Source organism: Engystomops pustulosus, chromosome 7 (genome assembly GCF_040894005.1).
Source record: "Engystomops pustulosus chromosome 7, aEngPut4.maternal, whole genome shotgun sequence".
In the NCBI taxonomy this organism is placed as follows: Eukaryota; Metazoa; Chordata; class Amphibia; order Anura; family Leptodactylidae; genus Engystomops; species Engystomops pustulosus.
The window spans coordinates 111,505,783-111,524,234 of NC_092417.1; the positions used below are offsets into that span (position 1 = coordinate 111,505,783).

An 18,452-nucleotide genomic window follows, 5' to 3' on the forward strand; every position below is an offset into this window, starting at 1 on the left:
TGGAGACGATTATTAATAATAGTAAAAATAATCATAATTATCTGCATAATAATAATAATAATAGTCTCAATAATTGCAATAATCTCTGAGAAGATCCCTCTCTATATACCAAGGCACATATATATATCTCTATATATCTGTGTCACAGTGTAACAGTCGCAGTAACAGTTCTTAGTTACCAAAATTCTTAAATTAGAGTATCACAAAGATCATAGCTCAGTTAGTAGAGGCGCTGAGTAATTATTGTTCATGGACACTGCAGGTTCTAGGTTCAAATCCCAGTCAGGATAATTTTTTTTTTTATTGAGATGATTATTATTATAATATGGCTAAAATTTGGGACGTGGCCAGGGAGTGATTGGGGGTGTGGCTTAGGGCTACGCTTGCCGCCCTTTTGTCCCTCTTTCCCTTTCACAAATGTTGGGAGTTATGCACACACTATCAATTCTTTAATATACATTACACAAAGACATAAGCAGGGGGAGGAGAGGGGAGGGGGAACAGCGGTGACATCACTGCCTCTGACCATGTGACCAGCCTCATTTACATAATAAAGGAAAGATGATTTTGCAATGATTAATGTATGAATTAACTAGATAAAGGCTGGGAGATAAAATCCTTGTGAGCTGTTCCAACAGGTAGAGGTGACAGAAATAGTGACCTAATGACAGGTGTCCTTTGAGGCGCCCACATCTAATATTATACTTATGAAAATGTTTGTGGGTAGGAATTATCAGTTTCTGTTAATTAGATGCCCGTCCCCAACAATAGCTTTTCTGCTTTAATAATTCAATAGTGTTCTTTGTAAGCTGGCACGCACCGCCCCTAGGAGGCGGGGACAAGCATGCTGGGTCGTCGGAGGCAGCGCAGGATCGCGGAGAGGTGAGATCATAGGCAGGGTCAGGGGGCACAGACAGGACCCGTGTTGCAGGAGCACCCGTGACAATTTTTCATGTTTGAATGTAATAAACTAGACTATATTTTCCATTTGTAAATTTTACCAATAGTCGCCTGGCTTGCAACCTGAAAACCCTTTTTATCCACCAGGGCTATAGTCAAAAGATAAAATGTAACTTTTATTCAATTACTTATTAAGAACAATTCAGTGAGAAGAATTAAAATTACGTACAGACAGTACCCGGACTCATAAGGTTCAGGGATTCAGGGATATTATCCTATAGCAACAACGTATTTGGATGAAGGGAGTTGATTCACTTCCCCATAAACAACATTCATGGTTATAGGTTGCAGATAGACTAATCCCTATTCGACCCTAAATTACAGATAGGTCCTATGACTTAGCCCTATGACATGTGACATAGTCCTGAGGATTATAACAGGTACAGGACACTGGCTGCTGCTCATTAAAAATTATTATACAACACATCAACTAAGCCCACCCGACATGTTTCGCCTGGACTGGCGTAATCAGGGGTTTAGGGCCCATGAGCAGCAGCCAGTGTCCTGATTCTTCATGATCTTCATGACATTGTAGAATGCGTGCTTTAAGTACAAGTACATGGTATATTAACCCCTTACCGACATGTGACGTAGTATTACGTCACTTGCCGGGTCCCGGTGCATGGAGAGGGCTCGCAGGCTGGTAAGTCTTTGCTTGTAAGATACTTCGGGTTCACCCATGCATTACAATGTGCTATCAGCACATTGTAATGAATGAGGAGGAAAATCCCCATATACTGCTATACAATAGTATAGCAGTATATGATAGGATCTTACAGACAACCTAGGGTTAAAGTACCCTAGGGAGTCTGAAAAATAGTAAAAATAAAAATAAAAAAAAAAGTTAAAAAAAACTATAATAAAAAAACCTAAAAACTCAAACCACCCCCCTTTCCCCAGAACTGATATAAATATAAATTAACAGTAAAAATCATAAACATATTAAGTATCGCCGCGTCCAAAAATGCCCGATCTATCAAAATATGATAACGGTTTTTCACTGCATTTAACCCTGTAACAGAAAATCGCGCCCAAAGTCGAAAATGGCACTTTTTTTCCATTTTGAAAAATTTAAAGTTCTATAAAAAGTGATCACAGTCGCACGGTCGCACAGTCCTAAAAATTATAACATTGTAAACGTCATCGAAATCTGCAAAAAACTATACCACCCACAGCTCCGTACACCAAAGTATAAAAAGTTTTAGCACCAGAAGATGGCAAAATCCCCCCAAAAATTTTTGTACAAGAGGTTTTAATTTTTTTAAATGTATGAAAACATTATAAAACCTATATAAATTTGTTATCCCCGTTATAACAAATAATAAAAGTAGACGTGTCATTTGGGGCGTACAGTGAAATCTGTAAAATCTAAGCCCACAAGAATACGGCACAAATGCGGTTTTTTACAAATTTCACTGCATTTGGAATTGTTTTCCCGCTTCCCAGTACACCGCATGGAATAATAAATACCAACATTTTGAAGTGTAATTTGTTACGCAGAAAGTAAGCCATCACACAACTCAACAAAACGCAACAAAAGTTATAGATTTTTGAAGGTTGGGAAAAATGAAAACGCAAAAAACTAAAAAGGGCTGCGGCGTTAAGGGGTTAAACAAAAATGTGCATATTGCACCAAAAAAATTAAATAAGAGCATTGACAGATTTAACACAGAAAAAAATTAAGATAGACTTTGACCCCCTACATGTATTACAGGAACATGACTTCAGATTTTCTTTCTGTATCATTTATGGGTGAAATTATTACAGTATATTATGTAAAAATAGAGATCTTTGAGTAGACAATGGTGTCAACATTGAACCCTGGCACGGTGAGCTCTACATCAAGCACAACATGACACAACTTCATATGTAAGTGACTTATTGCATCTGGGTGACAAACTCTATATTGATTGTTGCCATGGTAACAGCTACCTAGAATAATATGTGAAAACCTCTCCCTGAGGACTATGCAATCTATTATCTCCAAAGAGCACAGATTGCTAATTCATTACAGAAGTCAATAGGATTTGAGGAACCTGTAATTTATTATGGTTTGGGGAGTCTGGTGGCTGGAACAGTTTTATAGATGAGCACATCTCAAATTATTGAGGATCACTTTATAAATATCATTTTGTTGTATTCAATTTTCATTTCTAAACAATTATATATACATCCTTTACCCATACGTACCAAAGACACTTTTACTATAACACAGGCTGAACTGGTGTTTGTATGAACATTCAAACAAATATCCCAAGCATTGCCCCATGTAAATGTTTCTAGGTAATACTTGTAAATCAACTTGTAAATTGCTACTTATCAGTAGCAATATGCAGCCTGCCCTGTATATGGCACCTGACCGCTCAGCCGCCAATTGGCTGCAGCACAACAGACTCCGGGAACCTGCAGTTTGATAGTTAAATAATAATAATAAAATGTTAAATAGGACAAACGTAATTTTATTATTTGTAATAATGTGCCCATCCACCTAGAAAACAAACTGTAGGCATAAATAACATACCTGGTTCCATTTAACATGCAAAACAAGGTGTCTGAATCTTCCATTATCATGATATATAGAGTTTATTTTCAGGCCCTAGGGGAATAGCCAAGTGATTAATGATGGCAGCCTATGTTTTTGATGGAAGAAAGAGGCAACCATTACACAAGGTCAATTATTTCAGTAGGATAATTGTGAACTGCTCTTATGCAGAATATTAGGAAACAGGATCTCAGAGACGTGATAAATATGGAGGACAAGGCAGCACTATGAATTTTTTCTAAAAAAAAAAAATTTGTGCTGTAAGAGTCCTCAGCCACGGAGTAGGTTACAGGGATGTGGTGCATGTCCTAGTAACATCCACATACAGGCAAGGTTGCCCTGTAGAACATTGCCTGGAGCGTCACACATCATCTGTTAGTATAGCTTCTTCCTTTAGTGCATAAGTGGTGCAAACTACTGCCATCGTATGATGTAACAAATAATAAAATGTTATGTCACAATATTTTAAACATGGCACCAACTCAGGAGCTAATGCAGAATCATAGCATCTGTATCACTGCTGTTTTACTCAGAACAAAGTATGTGGTCTGAGACAACTAAGATCATGATTTTGCTTGTGACAAACCATCTACACTAGAGAGTCTCACAATCTAACATGTAAAGCCCACCTACACAAGATGGTGCCTTTACGCTAAATTCTACTTTCGTAGCCCTGGCACCCACCTAGTACTTTACTCATTAATTAATAATAAGAAGTCAAATAGGCGCTGGCCAAAGAAATCCCTTAATAATTTAGAAACCCAAAATATAGATGACATAATTAGCTATAGAATCACTACAAATTGATATTGTTAATGCTATCTCTTTAAAGTACACCTGTCATCAGGTCCCTGTAATTAATTCTGTCACCACAAACTGTTGGAGCAGCTCACAAGGATTTCATCCCAATCTTTATCTAGTAAATACATATGTTAATCATTGTAAAATCATATTTTCTGTATTATGTTAATGAGGCTGTGCACATAGTAAAGCATTCCTGTTGCTTATACTTTATCTGCCGCCAGAGAGACACAGACATTAGCTACACAAGTAGTGTATAGGAGTAACAGAATGTCAGGCTGTTACAACTGCTACAGGATACAGCCATGTGTATAGGAGTAGGGGGCACCAGCACCAGGAAGCACATAGAGGAGCCAGCACCAGGAAGCACATCATTATACAGGCTGTTAGTCATGTGTATAGGAGTATCTCATACACACACAGGCTGCAGGGGGCATCAGCACCAGGAAGCACATAGAGGAGCCAGCACCAGGAGTGTCACATCATTATACAGGCTGTCAGTCATGTGTATAGGAGTGTCTCATACACACAGGCTGCAGGGGGCACCAGCACTAGGAAGCACATAGAGGAACCAGCACCAGGAGTGTCACATCATTATACAGGCTGTCAGTCATGTGTATAGGAGTATCTCATACACACAGGCTGCAGGAGGAGCCAGAACCAAGAGTGTCACATCATTATACAGGCTGTTAGTCAAGCACTGGGGGGTACTGGGAATAAGCTGGACTGCTGAATATGATAATGATACATTGGATCCATCTCAGGTCATTTGCATACAGTTTTCAGACCTGATTGTTTACAGAGGGAAAATGTATGGATTGGGCAATTCTTTCTCATGGCAGTTTATGAAAATATATTTAGCTTTGGGTGGCCCGACAGGTTCTCTTTTAGTACTTTAAAGGGAACCTGTCACCAGGAGACCCATTTTTAGCACCCATCCCCATAGAGCATAGTACACTGGCAAAGAGTTTTGGTATAAAAAATAGGTTTTACAGAAAAAAAGATATGTTATATAGTACTGTTCAATGCCATGTGTTCTATGACTAAGCACTTGTCCCCTGGGAGTGGCTATAGAGGAGCAGTTTCCCCCTTACGCTTGGGAAACTGCACCTCCGTATGTCCCGCTGCTGCACTATAGCCACTCCCAGGGGACAAGTGTCTAGTCACAGAGCACATGGCATTGAAATGAACTTTGTAGCATATCTCTTTTTTTGTAAAACCTATATTTTATACAAAAACTCTTTGGCAGTGTATGTACTATGCTCTGTGGGGACTGGGAGGGTTCTAAAAATGGGTCTCCTGGTGACAGGTTCCCTTTAAGGCTACAAGCAGAGACTTAATAAAATTTGAGGGTTTAATATGCCAACAAGGGGCAGTGCAAGCATAAAAAAATGCATATGTCAGATAGGAAGTGGTTACAAGGAATATACGCACAATACATATCCAAAATGTTGTAGAAATAAAAAGGGATAAAAACTAGTAGCCTTACTAATGAATAGCACCAGTTATATGCGCTGTGGGGTTTTAGTGGAAGTTTCTTAATGTGATAAGGAATTCCCTGACTGACAATGGGTATTTGCATGGATCCATCATTTATGGTTAGTGGGTTGTCCTCCCACCCCCCAGCTGGTGACATCACTTAGAGATATACTGCCCTCCTCAGCGAGGCACATTTATAGATGAGTTACAAGGCATGTAACGTTAAACCTCTTTATCCTACACTGCTAGTGGGGCCTCATAACTTAAAGTTATGTCTGAAATATTCGATGAATATTTCCCTGTAATCTCTTTTTTCAGGTTTCTGTGTAGTTTTAAGCTACGTGGGAAAGAACTCCCCAAACCTTGCCGATCAGACCATCCGTTTCATACTATGCAGAGGACACACAGTGGGCAAGGGACAATGGCCACAATTCCTGCCTAAACAAACTTCCAGTCTTTTTAAATTCAGGTCCCTTCCTACTGGCGGTCAGCCGGCATCAAACAGATCGATGCCTAACTCCTAGAGTGTCATTTACATTTTTAAATGAGGCTTTGTACTTTGTAGAAAGGGTGAGTTTATGTGAGTTCTGTCACGGTTCGTAGGGATGAACCGTCCGAGAGTCTATGGGCAAATTCTGTGGACTCCATGGACCACCACGGGGAATAACGCTGCTAGCCGAGACCCGGGAGTGGATTCTAAGTGGACTCCTGGTCTTCGCAGGATGGTCACCAGGTCGCTCCACGGGTGCGACTAGGCCCGCAGTGGCAGCCAAGGTAGGGACACAGAGAAGGCGGGACCAGGGGAAGGCAGGACCACGGGAAAGACGGCTGGCAGGACCTCAGAAGGACCTCTGGAAAGCACCTTGTTTCAATTCCACAGTATTTTGAAGCTTTTTTTTACTTGTACATGTACATTTTGCAGGTTATACAAGAAATGAATATGTGTTGCGCAAAAAGTCTCCATTTGGCTATTTGGACGGAAAAATAAGGCTCTTGGAAGTCGGTAGAAAGCTGACTCTAGAGCTCTACATACATCGTGGATTCTAATGGAGGTCCTTTGTCAGGTACATATATGTATATTATTTTATATTGTTTTTCCTACTGTATATTATATGGTTATGTATGTAGTTGATTTACTTTTTTGCTTTTAATAGCACATACACAGCTACTCACACACAGAATCTCTACACACTACAATTCCCAGCTATCTGAACTAGAATAAAGGAATTATGGGATTTGTAGTCTTTGGCAAGCGCTCCCTTTACCAATATGTCCGCCGCGGTGTCGAGTTGCGTGTTTGGGCATGCGCGTGAGTGTAGAGTTGTGAGGTCACGGTGGTTACAAAACATTTTGTGTAACATGGAGCGGGTAAGAATGGAAAGAACCGGGCTGGAAGCGGAGGTAGAGGCGGCGATGAGGCAGCTGCTGGCCGGGCAGGTGCAGGCTGACGAGTTCTTCTGTGTGCTGCTGTCACTGCTGGGGGAGCACAGGGTCCGGGCATTGCTCCCTAATATCATCCAGTCCCTGAGCTCCAGCAGCCCAGCCCTGCACTCCCGGCTCATGTCCATACACCGCCAGTATTACCTGCAGGTAATGGAAACCTGTCTCACAGGGCAGCATTGTGCTTGTGTAAATGTTATCTCTCTGCTTGCTGTTACTGAATGGAAGATATTCACACTAGTACCATGGCTGCCGCACAGCTGGTATACTGGGCTGTGATAGGCAGGCTTTGTGGTATGTCTGCATTATATTTGCACTATTCTTGCTATTACAAATACCAGAAACCCTGATGGAAGCCAATAAACCAGTGGGAAGACTAATAAGATTTGCTTCTGTCTTCTTGCTTTTGTTGGGTTTGTTTGTTGCACTGGTTAGGTACCTGCCATACTACCAGAATCCGATGGTATAGGGCAGTAATGGCGAACCTTTTAGAGACCAAGTGCCCAAACTACAACCAGAATCCACTTATTTATCATGAAGTGCCAACATGGCATTTCAAGCAGTAATTGCTACCTGTTCTTCAACATCATTCAATTGTATTGGTCCCCCTGAGGCCACCAATACAGTTGAAAGAAGGTAGCTTCTCTCCAGGAGGAATGGTGGGTCCAGCAGGATGACCTCCAAAGACAATGCAGTTCTGTCAACACCTTCTCACTTTTCCTGCAGTTCCAAACAGCCAATGAAATGTCACTTTAAAATAGGGCTGAGAGAAGCATCTTTTAAGTTGCTTGGGACTACAGGAAGATTTGGTGGATTTGGTCCTGTTTGGTGAAATTGGGGCATTGGCCTGAGTGCCCACAGAGAGGGCCCTGAGTGCCACCTCTGGCACCCGTGCCATAGGTTCGCCACCACTCGTATAGGGTGTATTGCTTTAGTATGACATGTAGTGATTACATTAATAGCTGATCTTCACTGATTCTCTTTAGGGACCAACTGACCCTTATGATGAAGAACTGGAGATTGCACTTGCCCTGTCTCTCCAGGAAGCTTCTCCTTGCACGGCTGTTCCTCGTGAAGACGTATGTTCTCGCTCTATGGTTTCCTTTGCTGAAGCTGCCAAAAAGACTGTTAAAAAACTAAATCCAGAACAAAAATCCTCAGTGTACACCAAAAATTGTAAACCCAATGACACTGAGCCAGGAGGCGCGCTTTCAGAAGGCGTGGTTGGATGTCACATCTCTGACCGTAAGAAGCACAATGTAGAACTGGCATATAATGGTCAGCCTGAGCCTGAGGACTGCGTGCTACACAACTATGAAGATGTTTACCCCATAGAGTCTCCTGCTACAAAGCCACATAAGACCAAAAAGAATAGAAGGGCGCGACGAAAGCGAAATGTGCCTATACCAGGGAGTCCTGTAGCCATGAAGCCTGCAATTGTTTGGTTTCGAAGAGATCTAAGACTCTATGATAATCCAGCATTAATCGCTGCCCTGGAGCTTGGTGTCCCAGTCATCCCAGTGTTTTTATGGAGTATGAGTGAGGAGACTGGTCACAACTTTACACTGGCCACTGGTGGTGCCACCAAATTCTGGCTTCACCATGCATTGTACCAGCTCAACCAGTCTATAATACAGATGTATGGCAGCCATATTGTTCTCAGAGTGAACTCCTCTTGTGCGGAAGAACTCGTGTCACTTGTACAGGAGACTGGAGCAGAGACCGTCCTAGTGAATGCTCTGTATGAACCCTGGTTAAAAGAACGAGATGATCTCATTACAGAGATTTTAGAAAGGAAGAGAGTGACGTTCAGAAAATGCCACTCATACTGTCTATATGAGCCTTACTCTGTCAGTACCGAGGGGGTTGGACTGAGAGGTAATGATTTCACATATATCCATTGTCATCAGTTCTTTTTAACCTCTTATCGTCACAGCTGATGGTAAAAATGATGCAAGGATTCTAATTCTAACAAAAAAATTTTAAAAAAGTGAACACTGCATAAGAACATTGGGGCTCATTTACTAAGGGTTAGTCGGACACATTTTCGTTGATTTCCGTCTTGCTCCGAAGTTCCCCCGGGATTTTGGCGCACTTAATCAGATTGTGTCGCAACAGCGCCGGCTTGCACGCAACAGGAATCGGGGGGGGCAGGCCGGCAGACAACCTGATGGATTCGGACAATGCGCAGAATTTAACAATTAGAAATGTGTCGCAAGACGTTCACTCACATACACCGGCAAGGAAAAGGTGAACGCCGGCGGACCTTGGCTCGGAAGCGACGGATGCAGGAACTCGGGCGCACCAGCTACGTGAATCGCGCCACACCAGAATACTCGTTAGACAGTGCACCGCGGGATCGTGACAGGACCGGGTAAGTAAATGTGCCCCATTGTCTTTGCCTATGTGCTATTCATCACCGAGTAGCAAATGGACAAATTCATTTCTATGGCCTCACGGTTTCCCTGAATTTGTGTGCGAGTCTTCTGGCTGAGCCACAAAACGTAGTGTATTTTCACTTTGGGCAGTCTTGTTGGCTGTCATCAGTGTGTGCGCTTTCTTCATGGGCCACAGAGGTACTGAATGGGACAAATAAGTAACAACTTCTAGATAAAACTGCTCTTTATTGTAAAGATGACTGAAAAATGTTTTGATCTTTATATAATTTTTGTCACTTATGGTGTAGGTATTGGCTCTGTCAGCCATTTTGTGAGTTGCTGTAAGAAGAACGCTTCTGCTGCAATAGGCACTCCACTGGAAGCTCCATCAAACCTTCCTTTGCCATCTTTGTGGCCTGGGTCAGTGGAGCTAGATAGTCTGGAATTGGCTAAGATGCCCCATAGAAAAGATGGTTCTGAGGTAAGTAAGGAAGGGGCTTCTTGTGTAGCAATGTCTGTGTGTATCTTTACCACTTATCCACTCACTGCTAAACTCCTACCTAATGCTGTGGTGGTGTATTACTAGGTCACGCGGTGGCTGCAGTTGTTTGGAGAGGGCTCACGGGCTGAGCCCTCTCCATAGCTAGTGAGTGTTTGCTGCATATTGCAGCAAACGCCCACCGCTAGCACATAAAGGTGTCAGCCCTTCAATTGCCGCCGGAAAAGCTGCTGGCAGCATTAAAAATCTGTATGGCTTAGATGGTTACTCCCCTTAATGTCATCAGGGAGAGGCAATCTGTTACACATTGGAGCACATTTACTTACCCCGTCACCGGAATTCACAGGAAGTGCATTGTCCAACTTGAATGCACTGTGCCGCGATCTTGTGCCTGATATCATGAATGTGTCGCTTCCCTGCTCAGGTCCATTGAGTTCACCTTCTTTTTAGTGGTGCAAAGCCTAAGTAAATGTGCCCCATTCTGTCTGTTGGACAGTGTAATAAATGATGTTGAAAATTCACATATACTGCCACACTGAAGTACCCTAGGGGGTCTGCAAAAAGTAAAAAAAAAAATGTAATAAAAAAAAATTAAAATCTTCCCAATAACTGATAAAAATAGGTCATAATGTCCTGAAACTGGTAGCATTGAAAACCCCAAAAAATTACACCACACACAGCTCTGTACACTGAACTATGAACAAATTATTAGCAAAATGAAGGTTTTGTTTTTTACTGGAGGTTTTAATTTTTGTAAATGTTGGAAATCATTGTAAAACCTATGTAAATTTGGTATCCCCGTGATCGCACCGACCCAAAGAAGAGAGTAGCTATTTGGGGTGCACAATGAAATCCAATAAAATCCAAGCCCACAAGAAAATGGGGCAAATTTCACTGAATTTGGAATATTTTTTTCCCCTCTTCCCAGTACACGGCATGGAAAATTAAATACCGTCTCTATGAAGGGCAATTTGTTATGCAGAAAACAAGCCCTCATACACCTCTTTACATGGAAAAATTTAAAAAGTTATGAATATTTGAAGGTGGGGAGTGAAAGATGAAAATGTGAAGAGCTTGGCTATTAAGGGGTTAAAGAGGGATTTTTTAATTGGGAAATAATTATGTTTATACCTAAACATTTATTAATATTTTGTTTTTTTTTAACTTTATATATAAACGACCCCTGAGGGACAGTTGTTTTTCTCCTTCACTTTCTTGTTTTAACTGTAATTGGGTTGAGAGGGTCGCAGTGTCGGCTCTGCTAATCACTGCATAGCGCTATTTTGACACTATCCATTGAAGAAGGGACAAGGCAGAAGTGGTAAATGTCCCCAATGTCTATCCATGTAACTTTTAATGCCTGTCTAGGCAAATATGATTCATACATTGACTACACATGTAGCCATTTGCCGTGTAAGGGTATTCCATAAATGTAACAAACCAATATAGTGCATAAAATACTGACCTTCATCCTAGTGACCAGTGATATCATTTCACATGTTTTTAGCCTCTTTTGGCTATCCCATGATTAGTTTATTTATTATTGCAATAATGTCTTCCTTCTTCCAATAGATTGACTGGGCTGCAACTATCCGGAAATCCTGGGATTTCAGTGAAGATGGAGCTTACACTTGTTTAGGAAATTTCCTTGAAGATGGTACAGTTTTTTTTCTAGTTTTATTTGTACTTTCATTGGGTTTTCACCTGTACATAAATTGGTGGTGGAGAGTACACAGCTTACAACCACAAAGGATTAGGACTAGTAGGAGACCTGTTCCGGTGATCTTTGTGGGTCGGGGGATCGGGTCCCTAACAATCAAAAATTGCCTATTCTATTGGAAAAAAAAAAAATTAAAACTACATTGAACATACAAGATTTAAACATAATACAATTTTCAAATATATCAATTCCTCACAGTTTTCTTGATCTCTGCTTGCTGTCATTCTGTAGGAAACTTAAACTCTTGCACTGTATGTTGGTCTAATGCAACAGACTGAACACATTTCACAAGACAGGATGCCTTGCATCATACAAAATATGATGCAAGGACTCCCTGTTTGCAGGGAAAATATAGCGCTGGTAATGTATAGTGTAAACTCTGCAGTTCATCACACAGGAACCCCTTGACTTTTCTTTATGATGCAAGAACTCATGTCATGTGCAATGTGTGCAGTGCGTCGGAGAGGACCACCATACGGGTCCACGGGCTGAACACGTTTGTGCAGCTGCCCTTTCTTCCTGAACTATGTCCCTGGTCATGTGATGTCACACAGGCACACCGCTCTGATTACTCTCTGTGAAATAAGGAGCTGTGCACCTGTGTGACATCACATGACCAGGGACCAGTTTCTATTCACAGGAAATAAACAATTATGTTTGCATATCCAAAGACTTCATGGTTCTCCTGTAATTGGCTTGTACTTGTGCACAGCAGCCTATATGAACAAGCACTGATGTCACTGGAGACAGATTTCCAACCACCTCAGACTGCGTAGATAATGAGGTCTATCTGTAATTGTGAATCTTTTTTATGCCCAATTAATTGTGTGCAATATTTCTCCTTACTAAGACTGGAGACAGTGCTTCCATGTTTTGTAGTATTTTATGACCTGCTCACTTTTAGGGCCCTCTAATATATCTTTGTTTATTTCTGTAGGTATAAAACACTATGATAAAGAATCTGGACGTGCAGATAAACCCTACACCAGCCATATTTCCCCTTATCTCCACTTTGGTCAAATCAGTCCCAGGACAGTGTTACATGAAGCCAACTTTACAAAAAGGAGTGTTCCAAAATTTCTGAGGAAGCTGGCATGGAGAGACTTGGCTTACTGGCTTCTTGTCCTATTCCCAGACATGCATGTGGAGCCAGTCAGGCCTGCCTACAGGGTAAGTACACTGCCAAGGTGGTAAAACCATCGTCATCTGTGGGTGAATGGACCTCACGTGCCTATCACACACGGGTCCATTGTTTGTTGCCCTTCATACAATGCTAACCATCTGTAAATCTGCCCCAGTGTTACTTCCAGGGCAAGCAGTGACTTACTTGGCTGATACTAGACAAGTGTAGGAAGACCTCTTTTTCTAGTAACCTCTTTTTACATTTAGTTTTACACTATCATCACTGTATTTCAAACAATAACATGTACCATTATACAGTAATTGAGTTTTCATACTTGTGCACTTTAATCATTTTAGCTTATCACTTGTATAGCAGATCCTGCTTTTTTCAGCATTGGGACTAGTCCTGTACTATGGGCCACTTTTAACTAGCACTGTGGAGTCGGTAAGCCAAACGTCCAACTCCACAGGCCTGTTGTAAAAGCCTACAAGAGAATGCACATCCCATTACCGACGGGCCACGAGCGGCCTATGATGTCTGATGGAGAAGCGTTCATTGGTGCAGGAGGCTGGGTAGTGAGGAGTACAACAGAGAAGTCCTCACTGTTCCCATGTCCTCTTCTGTCGCCACGCTCAGTATACTGACTTTGTATACATGCCGATGTCAGGAGTAGAATAGCCCCAAAGACAGGAAAGATCTAAGGAATGGGAAGTATCTACCGTATATTCTTGAGTATAAGCTGAGGCACATAATTTTAGCACCAAAACCGAGGAAAACTTATTGACTGGAGTATAAGCCGAGGGTGGGAAATACATTGGTCACAGCCTCCCAGTATATAGCCAGCAAGCCCCCTGTGGTATATAGCCAGCATTGTGTAGTATATAGCTAGCCAGCCCCCAGTTTGCGCAGCACAAAAAAAAATACCGGATCACATTATGATGTCAGCAGAGGCTGATGTCATTGCTGTGCGCCTGCTGTACACGCACCTGCCAACAGAACAACCGAAGACCTTGGGTGTGCCGGAAAGGTGACTTTTGACTATTTTTTTTCTTGACTTGAGTATAAACTGAGTTTGAGTTTACATTTTTTGTGCTGAAAAACTTGGCTTATACTTGAGTATATTTGTAACTTATCAACTATACTGTACTGCTCCTGGGTCTGCTCCTGGCACAGCGCTGCGTGCATGGAGGATAGAAGAAACTACAGGGAGAATAGGAGCCAGGAAAGGAGAGTATTTATTTTTTCTGCTCTGAGTATCTGCAGTATTATTTGTCTGTTCTGGGGGTCAGCAGTATTATCTACCATGGTATCTTGCCATTATTAACATTGTCTGCTCTTCATGCAGTATTTGGTTTCTGTGGTGGTTTTTATTGCTGTACAGTGGATGTTGGTGCATCTAGGGTGCTGGTTAATACTGCGGCCAGCTAAAGTTGAGCAGCATGGCCCTTGACCTATACATGTTGTTCACCCCCGGCCTCATTTGTGGAGTCCGAGTTGTGAAAAAACAACACAACCCTGCTGTTCATTAGGTTTCCATATCCCACAGGGGGAGCAGGTGCTGTATAATCACATTTAATTTAATCCTGTTGCACTGGTTCCCATACTGTAGTTTAGGATACAAAGCATGATGATGTGTCTGCTACATAGCTAGAAGCAACATTGGCCTTGGCTGCTTTGTGCTGTGGAGAGGTACTCTCATACGTTTCCATGGCTTTTTTTTAGTATTGTTCTTATTTCAGAGTCAGCGTTGGAGCAGTGACAAGAGGCATTTGCGAGCTTGGCAGAAAGGAATGACTGGATACCCCCTGGTGGATGCTGCCATGCGAGAACTGTGGCTCACAGGATGGATGTGTAATTACTCCAGACATGTCGTAGCTTCCTTCCTTGTTGCCTATCTGCATCTCCATTGGATTCATGGATACAGGTGGTTCCAGGTAATTGCAACTTTGTTTTTTTTGTGACGGATAAACATAAAAATGCATTGTATATTAGTTACAGACTTCACACCAACCCTATGTCATCTTATGGATAGTTACTGTCCACAGGACAAAACTTCACACAGGGCTTGTTTAGATTTTGAGGCATGTTTTGCAGTTTTGAACAATTATTCTTGACAATACACAATTTTTCAATCTGTTAGGACACCCTTGTGGATGCAGATGTTGCGATCAATGCCATGATGTGGCAGAACGGTGGAATGTCAGGCCTTGATCACTGGAACTTTGTGATGCATCCTGTGGACGCAGCTCTGACCTGTGACCCAGATGGGTCTTATGTTAGACAGTGGTGTCCTGAGCTTGCAGGTTTACCTGACGAATACATCCACAAACCATGGAAATGTGCCCCATCTCAGTTGAAGAGAGCAGGTACCAGTGCCGTATGCATATTTTTTATAAACTTGTTTTCTGCTTCTAGTTCTGTTGACCAATAATGATGTAGTAAAAGCTGTGTTGGGACTTTAAACCAGATGTTGTACAGTGAGATTACATCTAGTGATTGTGGTTAAACCATAAAGTGCTTCATTTTAGGGTTGTTTCACACTCATCACAGAACCACCCTAGTGCCCAGGATGGGTGCTTTTGGTATCATTGTTGTTATATATGATGTAGTCCCTGTGTCCCCATAGAACTCTAATCATCACTATTGTATGACACTGCTGTAAACCGATGACTCCTTGCATCATATATAGTAAATATGATGGAACCAAAAAAGAAACACCCTGGACACTGGATTCACTGCAGTGTGAAACAACCCTATTTCTGCTGAACTGTAAGTTAGAACTGATGTGTAAAAGCATATTTTATTTCATCATTGCAAAGTTATTTATATTGTAGTATGGCATTCACTTCAGACCTAGAAACCCCACCAGTGCTTTTAGTGTTCAGGGTTTACAGTCCATAGGCTCCCCCTACTGGTGCACAGAGGAAATCCTCCAACTATTTTTTGTATTTTATATGTAAACTGTAAAAAGTTTTGGAGTAATCTACAGTAACAGCAAAGGATAGTAAGATAGATATACATGAATGCACAGATTTTTTTACATGGAAAAGATACATATGTGAGGTCTGCTGCATTTCTGCTTAAAGGCACATTTTGTATTGTATACCTGTTTAAAAAAATAAATAAATAAATTAGCCCTGTTTAACCACAAGGCAACATATGCATATGATGATCATAGACTAAAATAGCCCAAAATAACAAGTCTACAGCATCCCTTTTTTTAATTTCTTTTTTAGGATTTGACTTGTTCTTCTTCTGTTATTCCCCATAGAAGTATATGAGTAGTGCGAGCACAGGATCAAGAAGAATGTGTTGTGTTATATCTAGGAAATCTATAAAGAAATCTGGTGGTACAACCCAAGAGCAGATTAACCCTTGTCTACTCTGCAGGATACTTAAAAGAGATTGACAGTCAGTGAGGGCAAGTGTATTTCTTATTTAACATGAATCTTCCTCACTGCAGTGTTTCTTTTCCAGGAATCACCTTAGGTGGCAATTACCCTCAGCGCATAGTTGTGGATTTAGAGGAGAGGCGGGAGCAGTCCCTGAGGGATGTAGTAGAAGTGCGTAAGAAACACCCAGAGTACACTGATGAGGTGTCTGGAAGTGACATGGTTCTGGTCCCAGATCATCTTCTAGCTCTCTCCTTGGAGCATTCTGATAGAGAAGATGATGTTGTCAAAAGCCAGACAGGACGATTTCTATTACCCGTCATCACAAGAAAGGAGTTTAAGTATAAAACTTTACAGCCTGATTCAAAGGACAATCCATACAACACAGTACTGAAAGGTTACGTGAGTCGTAAGCGTGATGAAACCATCGCTTATATGAATGAAAGACATTTTACAGCCAGTACAATCCATGAAGGGGCACAGTTACATGAAAGGAGGGAGAGGACATCTAGGCTCCTGGAAGGCCTTCCACAAACTGCAGACTCAAAGAACACAAATAGGAGAACTCCAAGGCGTGACCCCTTCTCTATCATTCCTCCAGCCTACTTTCATCTGGCAAATTAAGGAATACAGCCCTTGTGTCAAGACATTTATTATGTTTTCTGCTTAGTCAGGACACTTCCTAATATGTGTGTTTTGTTTGCCCATTGTAAATCTCAACTTGCTTAATAACACTGGAGAAAATGGGGAATATTTATCAACCTGTCTAACAGAATTCTGGCATTATTTCCATCTGAATTGCTTTCTGCCACATTTATTGAGGGTTTTGGACAATTTGGTAAAAAAAGGCAGCATGGCCTAGTCCAAGGGCCATAAAGTTCTGAGGTAAACTAGACCAACTAATAGCTGATCTAAAGTACGACTATACAGTTGTAAACTACTCCAGCTACATCATCCAGTGTGATTTATATCTGGTGCAAAATATGACTGTGGTATTTAGCTCTGCACTGTTAGTCTATTCACTAACACTCCCACTATGGTTTTTATAGCTCAACTTTTAGCCAATATCCACTTTAGTTTGGAAAGTTATTTTTAATCCATTATTGCTCCATGTTATCAGAGCCTAGAGATAAGTGCACATCTCTTTAGAATGTATTTATCTGCTCTGTGGAGGGTATGGTGTTTAAGTCCAATGAGAAATAGTTGTACCTTAAAGGGGTACTTGCAGCACTCGGTAATTTCTATCAGCTCCATAAAGATGAATGGAGCAGAACGGACATGCATTGCCGTCTGCTCATCTTACGGTCCAACCAAGGTACCTTGAACCCCCGTTCTTGTGCTCTGTGTGGGTTACATCATCGATCCAGCAAGTTTAGGCCCCAGAGCCAAACTTGTTTCCTGAAAAAAAAAAAAAACAACCCCTAAAGGAAATCAACCACTTCTCCTCAGTGGTTGTGAGCAGTGATCACTTGCATAATGCTGTGGTGCTACTGCTATAAAATCTGCAAAGCAAGTACATTGTTTGCAGAGAAAAATACTTTTATAATACCTGCACACAACTCCCTGGAGAACTACTCGGAAGCTCACTATATGGATTATTATGCACACCTCCCACAGCTCAAGGGGAGCTTCTTTTTGCTCTTCTCCTCCCTTCCCATTTATGAGCACCGGCTCAAGCTGCAAGAGGTGTGCATAGTTCTGCACATCTACCTACCTCGGGCACTGCAGGGCTTCTGTGTTCAGGAATTATTAAAGTGTTCTCTGTAAACAGAATGTTCCTACTCTTCAGCTTTACATATTCTGCACCAGGAGCACTACAGCACTATGTAAGGGATTTCCTTTAAAGGGCATCTACCACCAGGATGAAGGACTATATGCAAATGAATGTGAGGGGCTACAGGCTCCATGTTAATGGAGCCTCTCAGGCTCATTTGCATACAGTCCTTCATCCTGGTGGTAGATGTCCTTTAAGCAGATCAACCTGCAACAAACTGAATTCATTTTCTCTAATGTATTCCACTTATATGGACACAAACACAAACTTTGCATAAATCAAAAGTACAAATAACTACAAGAAATGCAGGGATTTATCTTAGTTCAAAGTGCTTCTTTCTCCTT

The 18,452-nt window shown here is 41.5% G+C and overlaps 1 protein-coding gene across 2 annotated transcripts; it reads left to right on the plus strand.

The window, feature by feature from the left end:
* The first annotated feature begins 6,725 nt into the window (after positions 1–6,725).
* LOC140070727 (deoxyribodipyrimidine photo-lyase-like) lies at positions 6,726–17,333 on the plus strand. 2 transcript variants are annotated; one of them, XM_072117566.1, is made up of 8 exons: positions 6,726–6,846; positions 8,209–9,100; positions 9,909–10,081; positions 11,672–11,756; positions 12,757–12,989; positions 14,682–14,876; positions 15,083–15,308; positions 16,420–17,333. In XM_072117566.1, exons 1-8 carry the CDS (start codon positions 6,829–6,831, stop codon positions 16,956–16,958), a joined length of 2,361 nt encoding a protein of 786 aa, XP_071973667.1. In that variant the 5' UTR covers positions 6,726–6,828; the 3' UTR covers positions 16,959–17,333. The 2 variants fall into 2 exon arrangements, with proteins under 2 accessions (XP_071973667.1, XP_071973666.1); XM_072117565.1 differs by lacking the exon at positions 6,726–6,846 and adding an exon at positions 7,084–7,372.
* Positions 17,334–18,452: the final 1,119 nt, after the last annotated feature.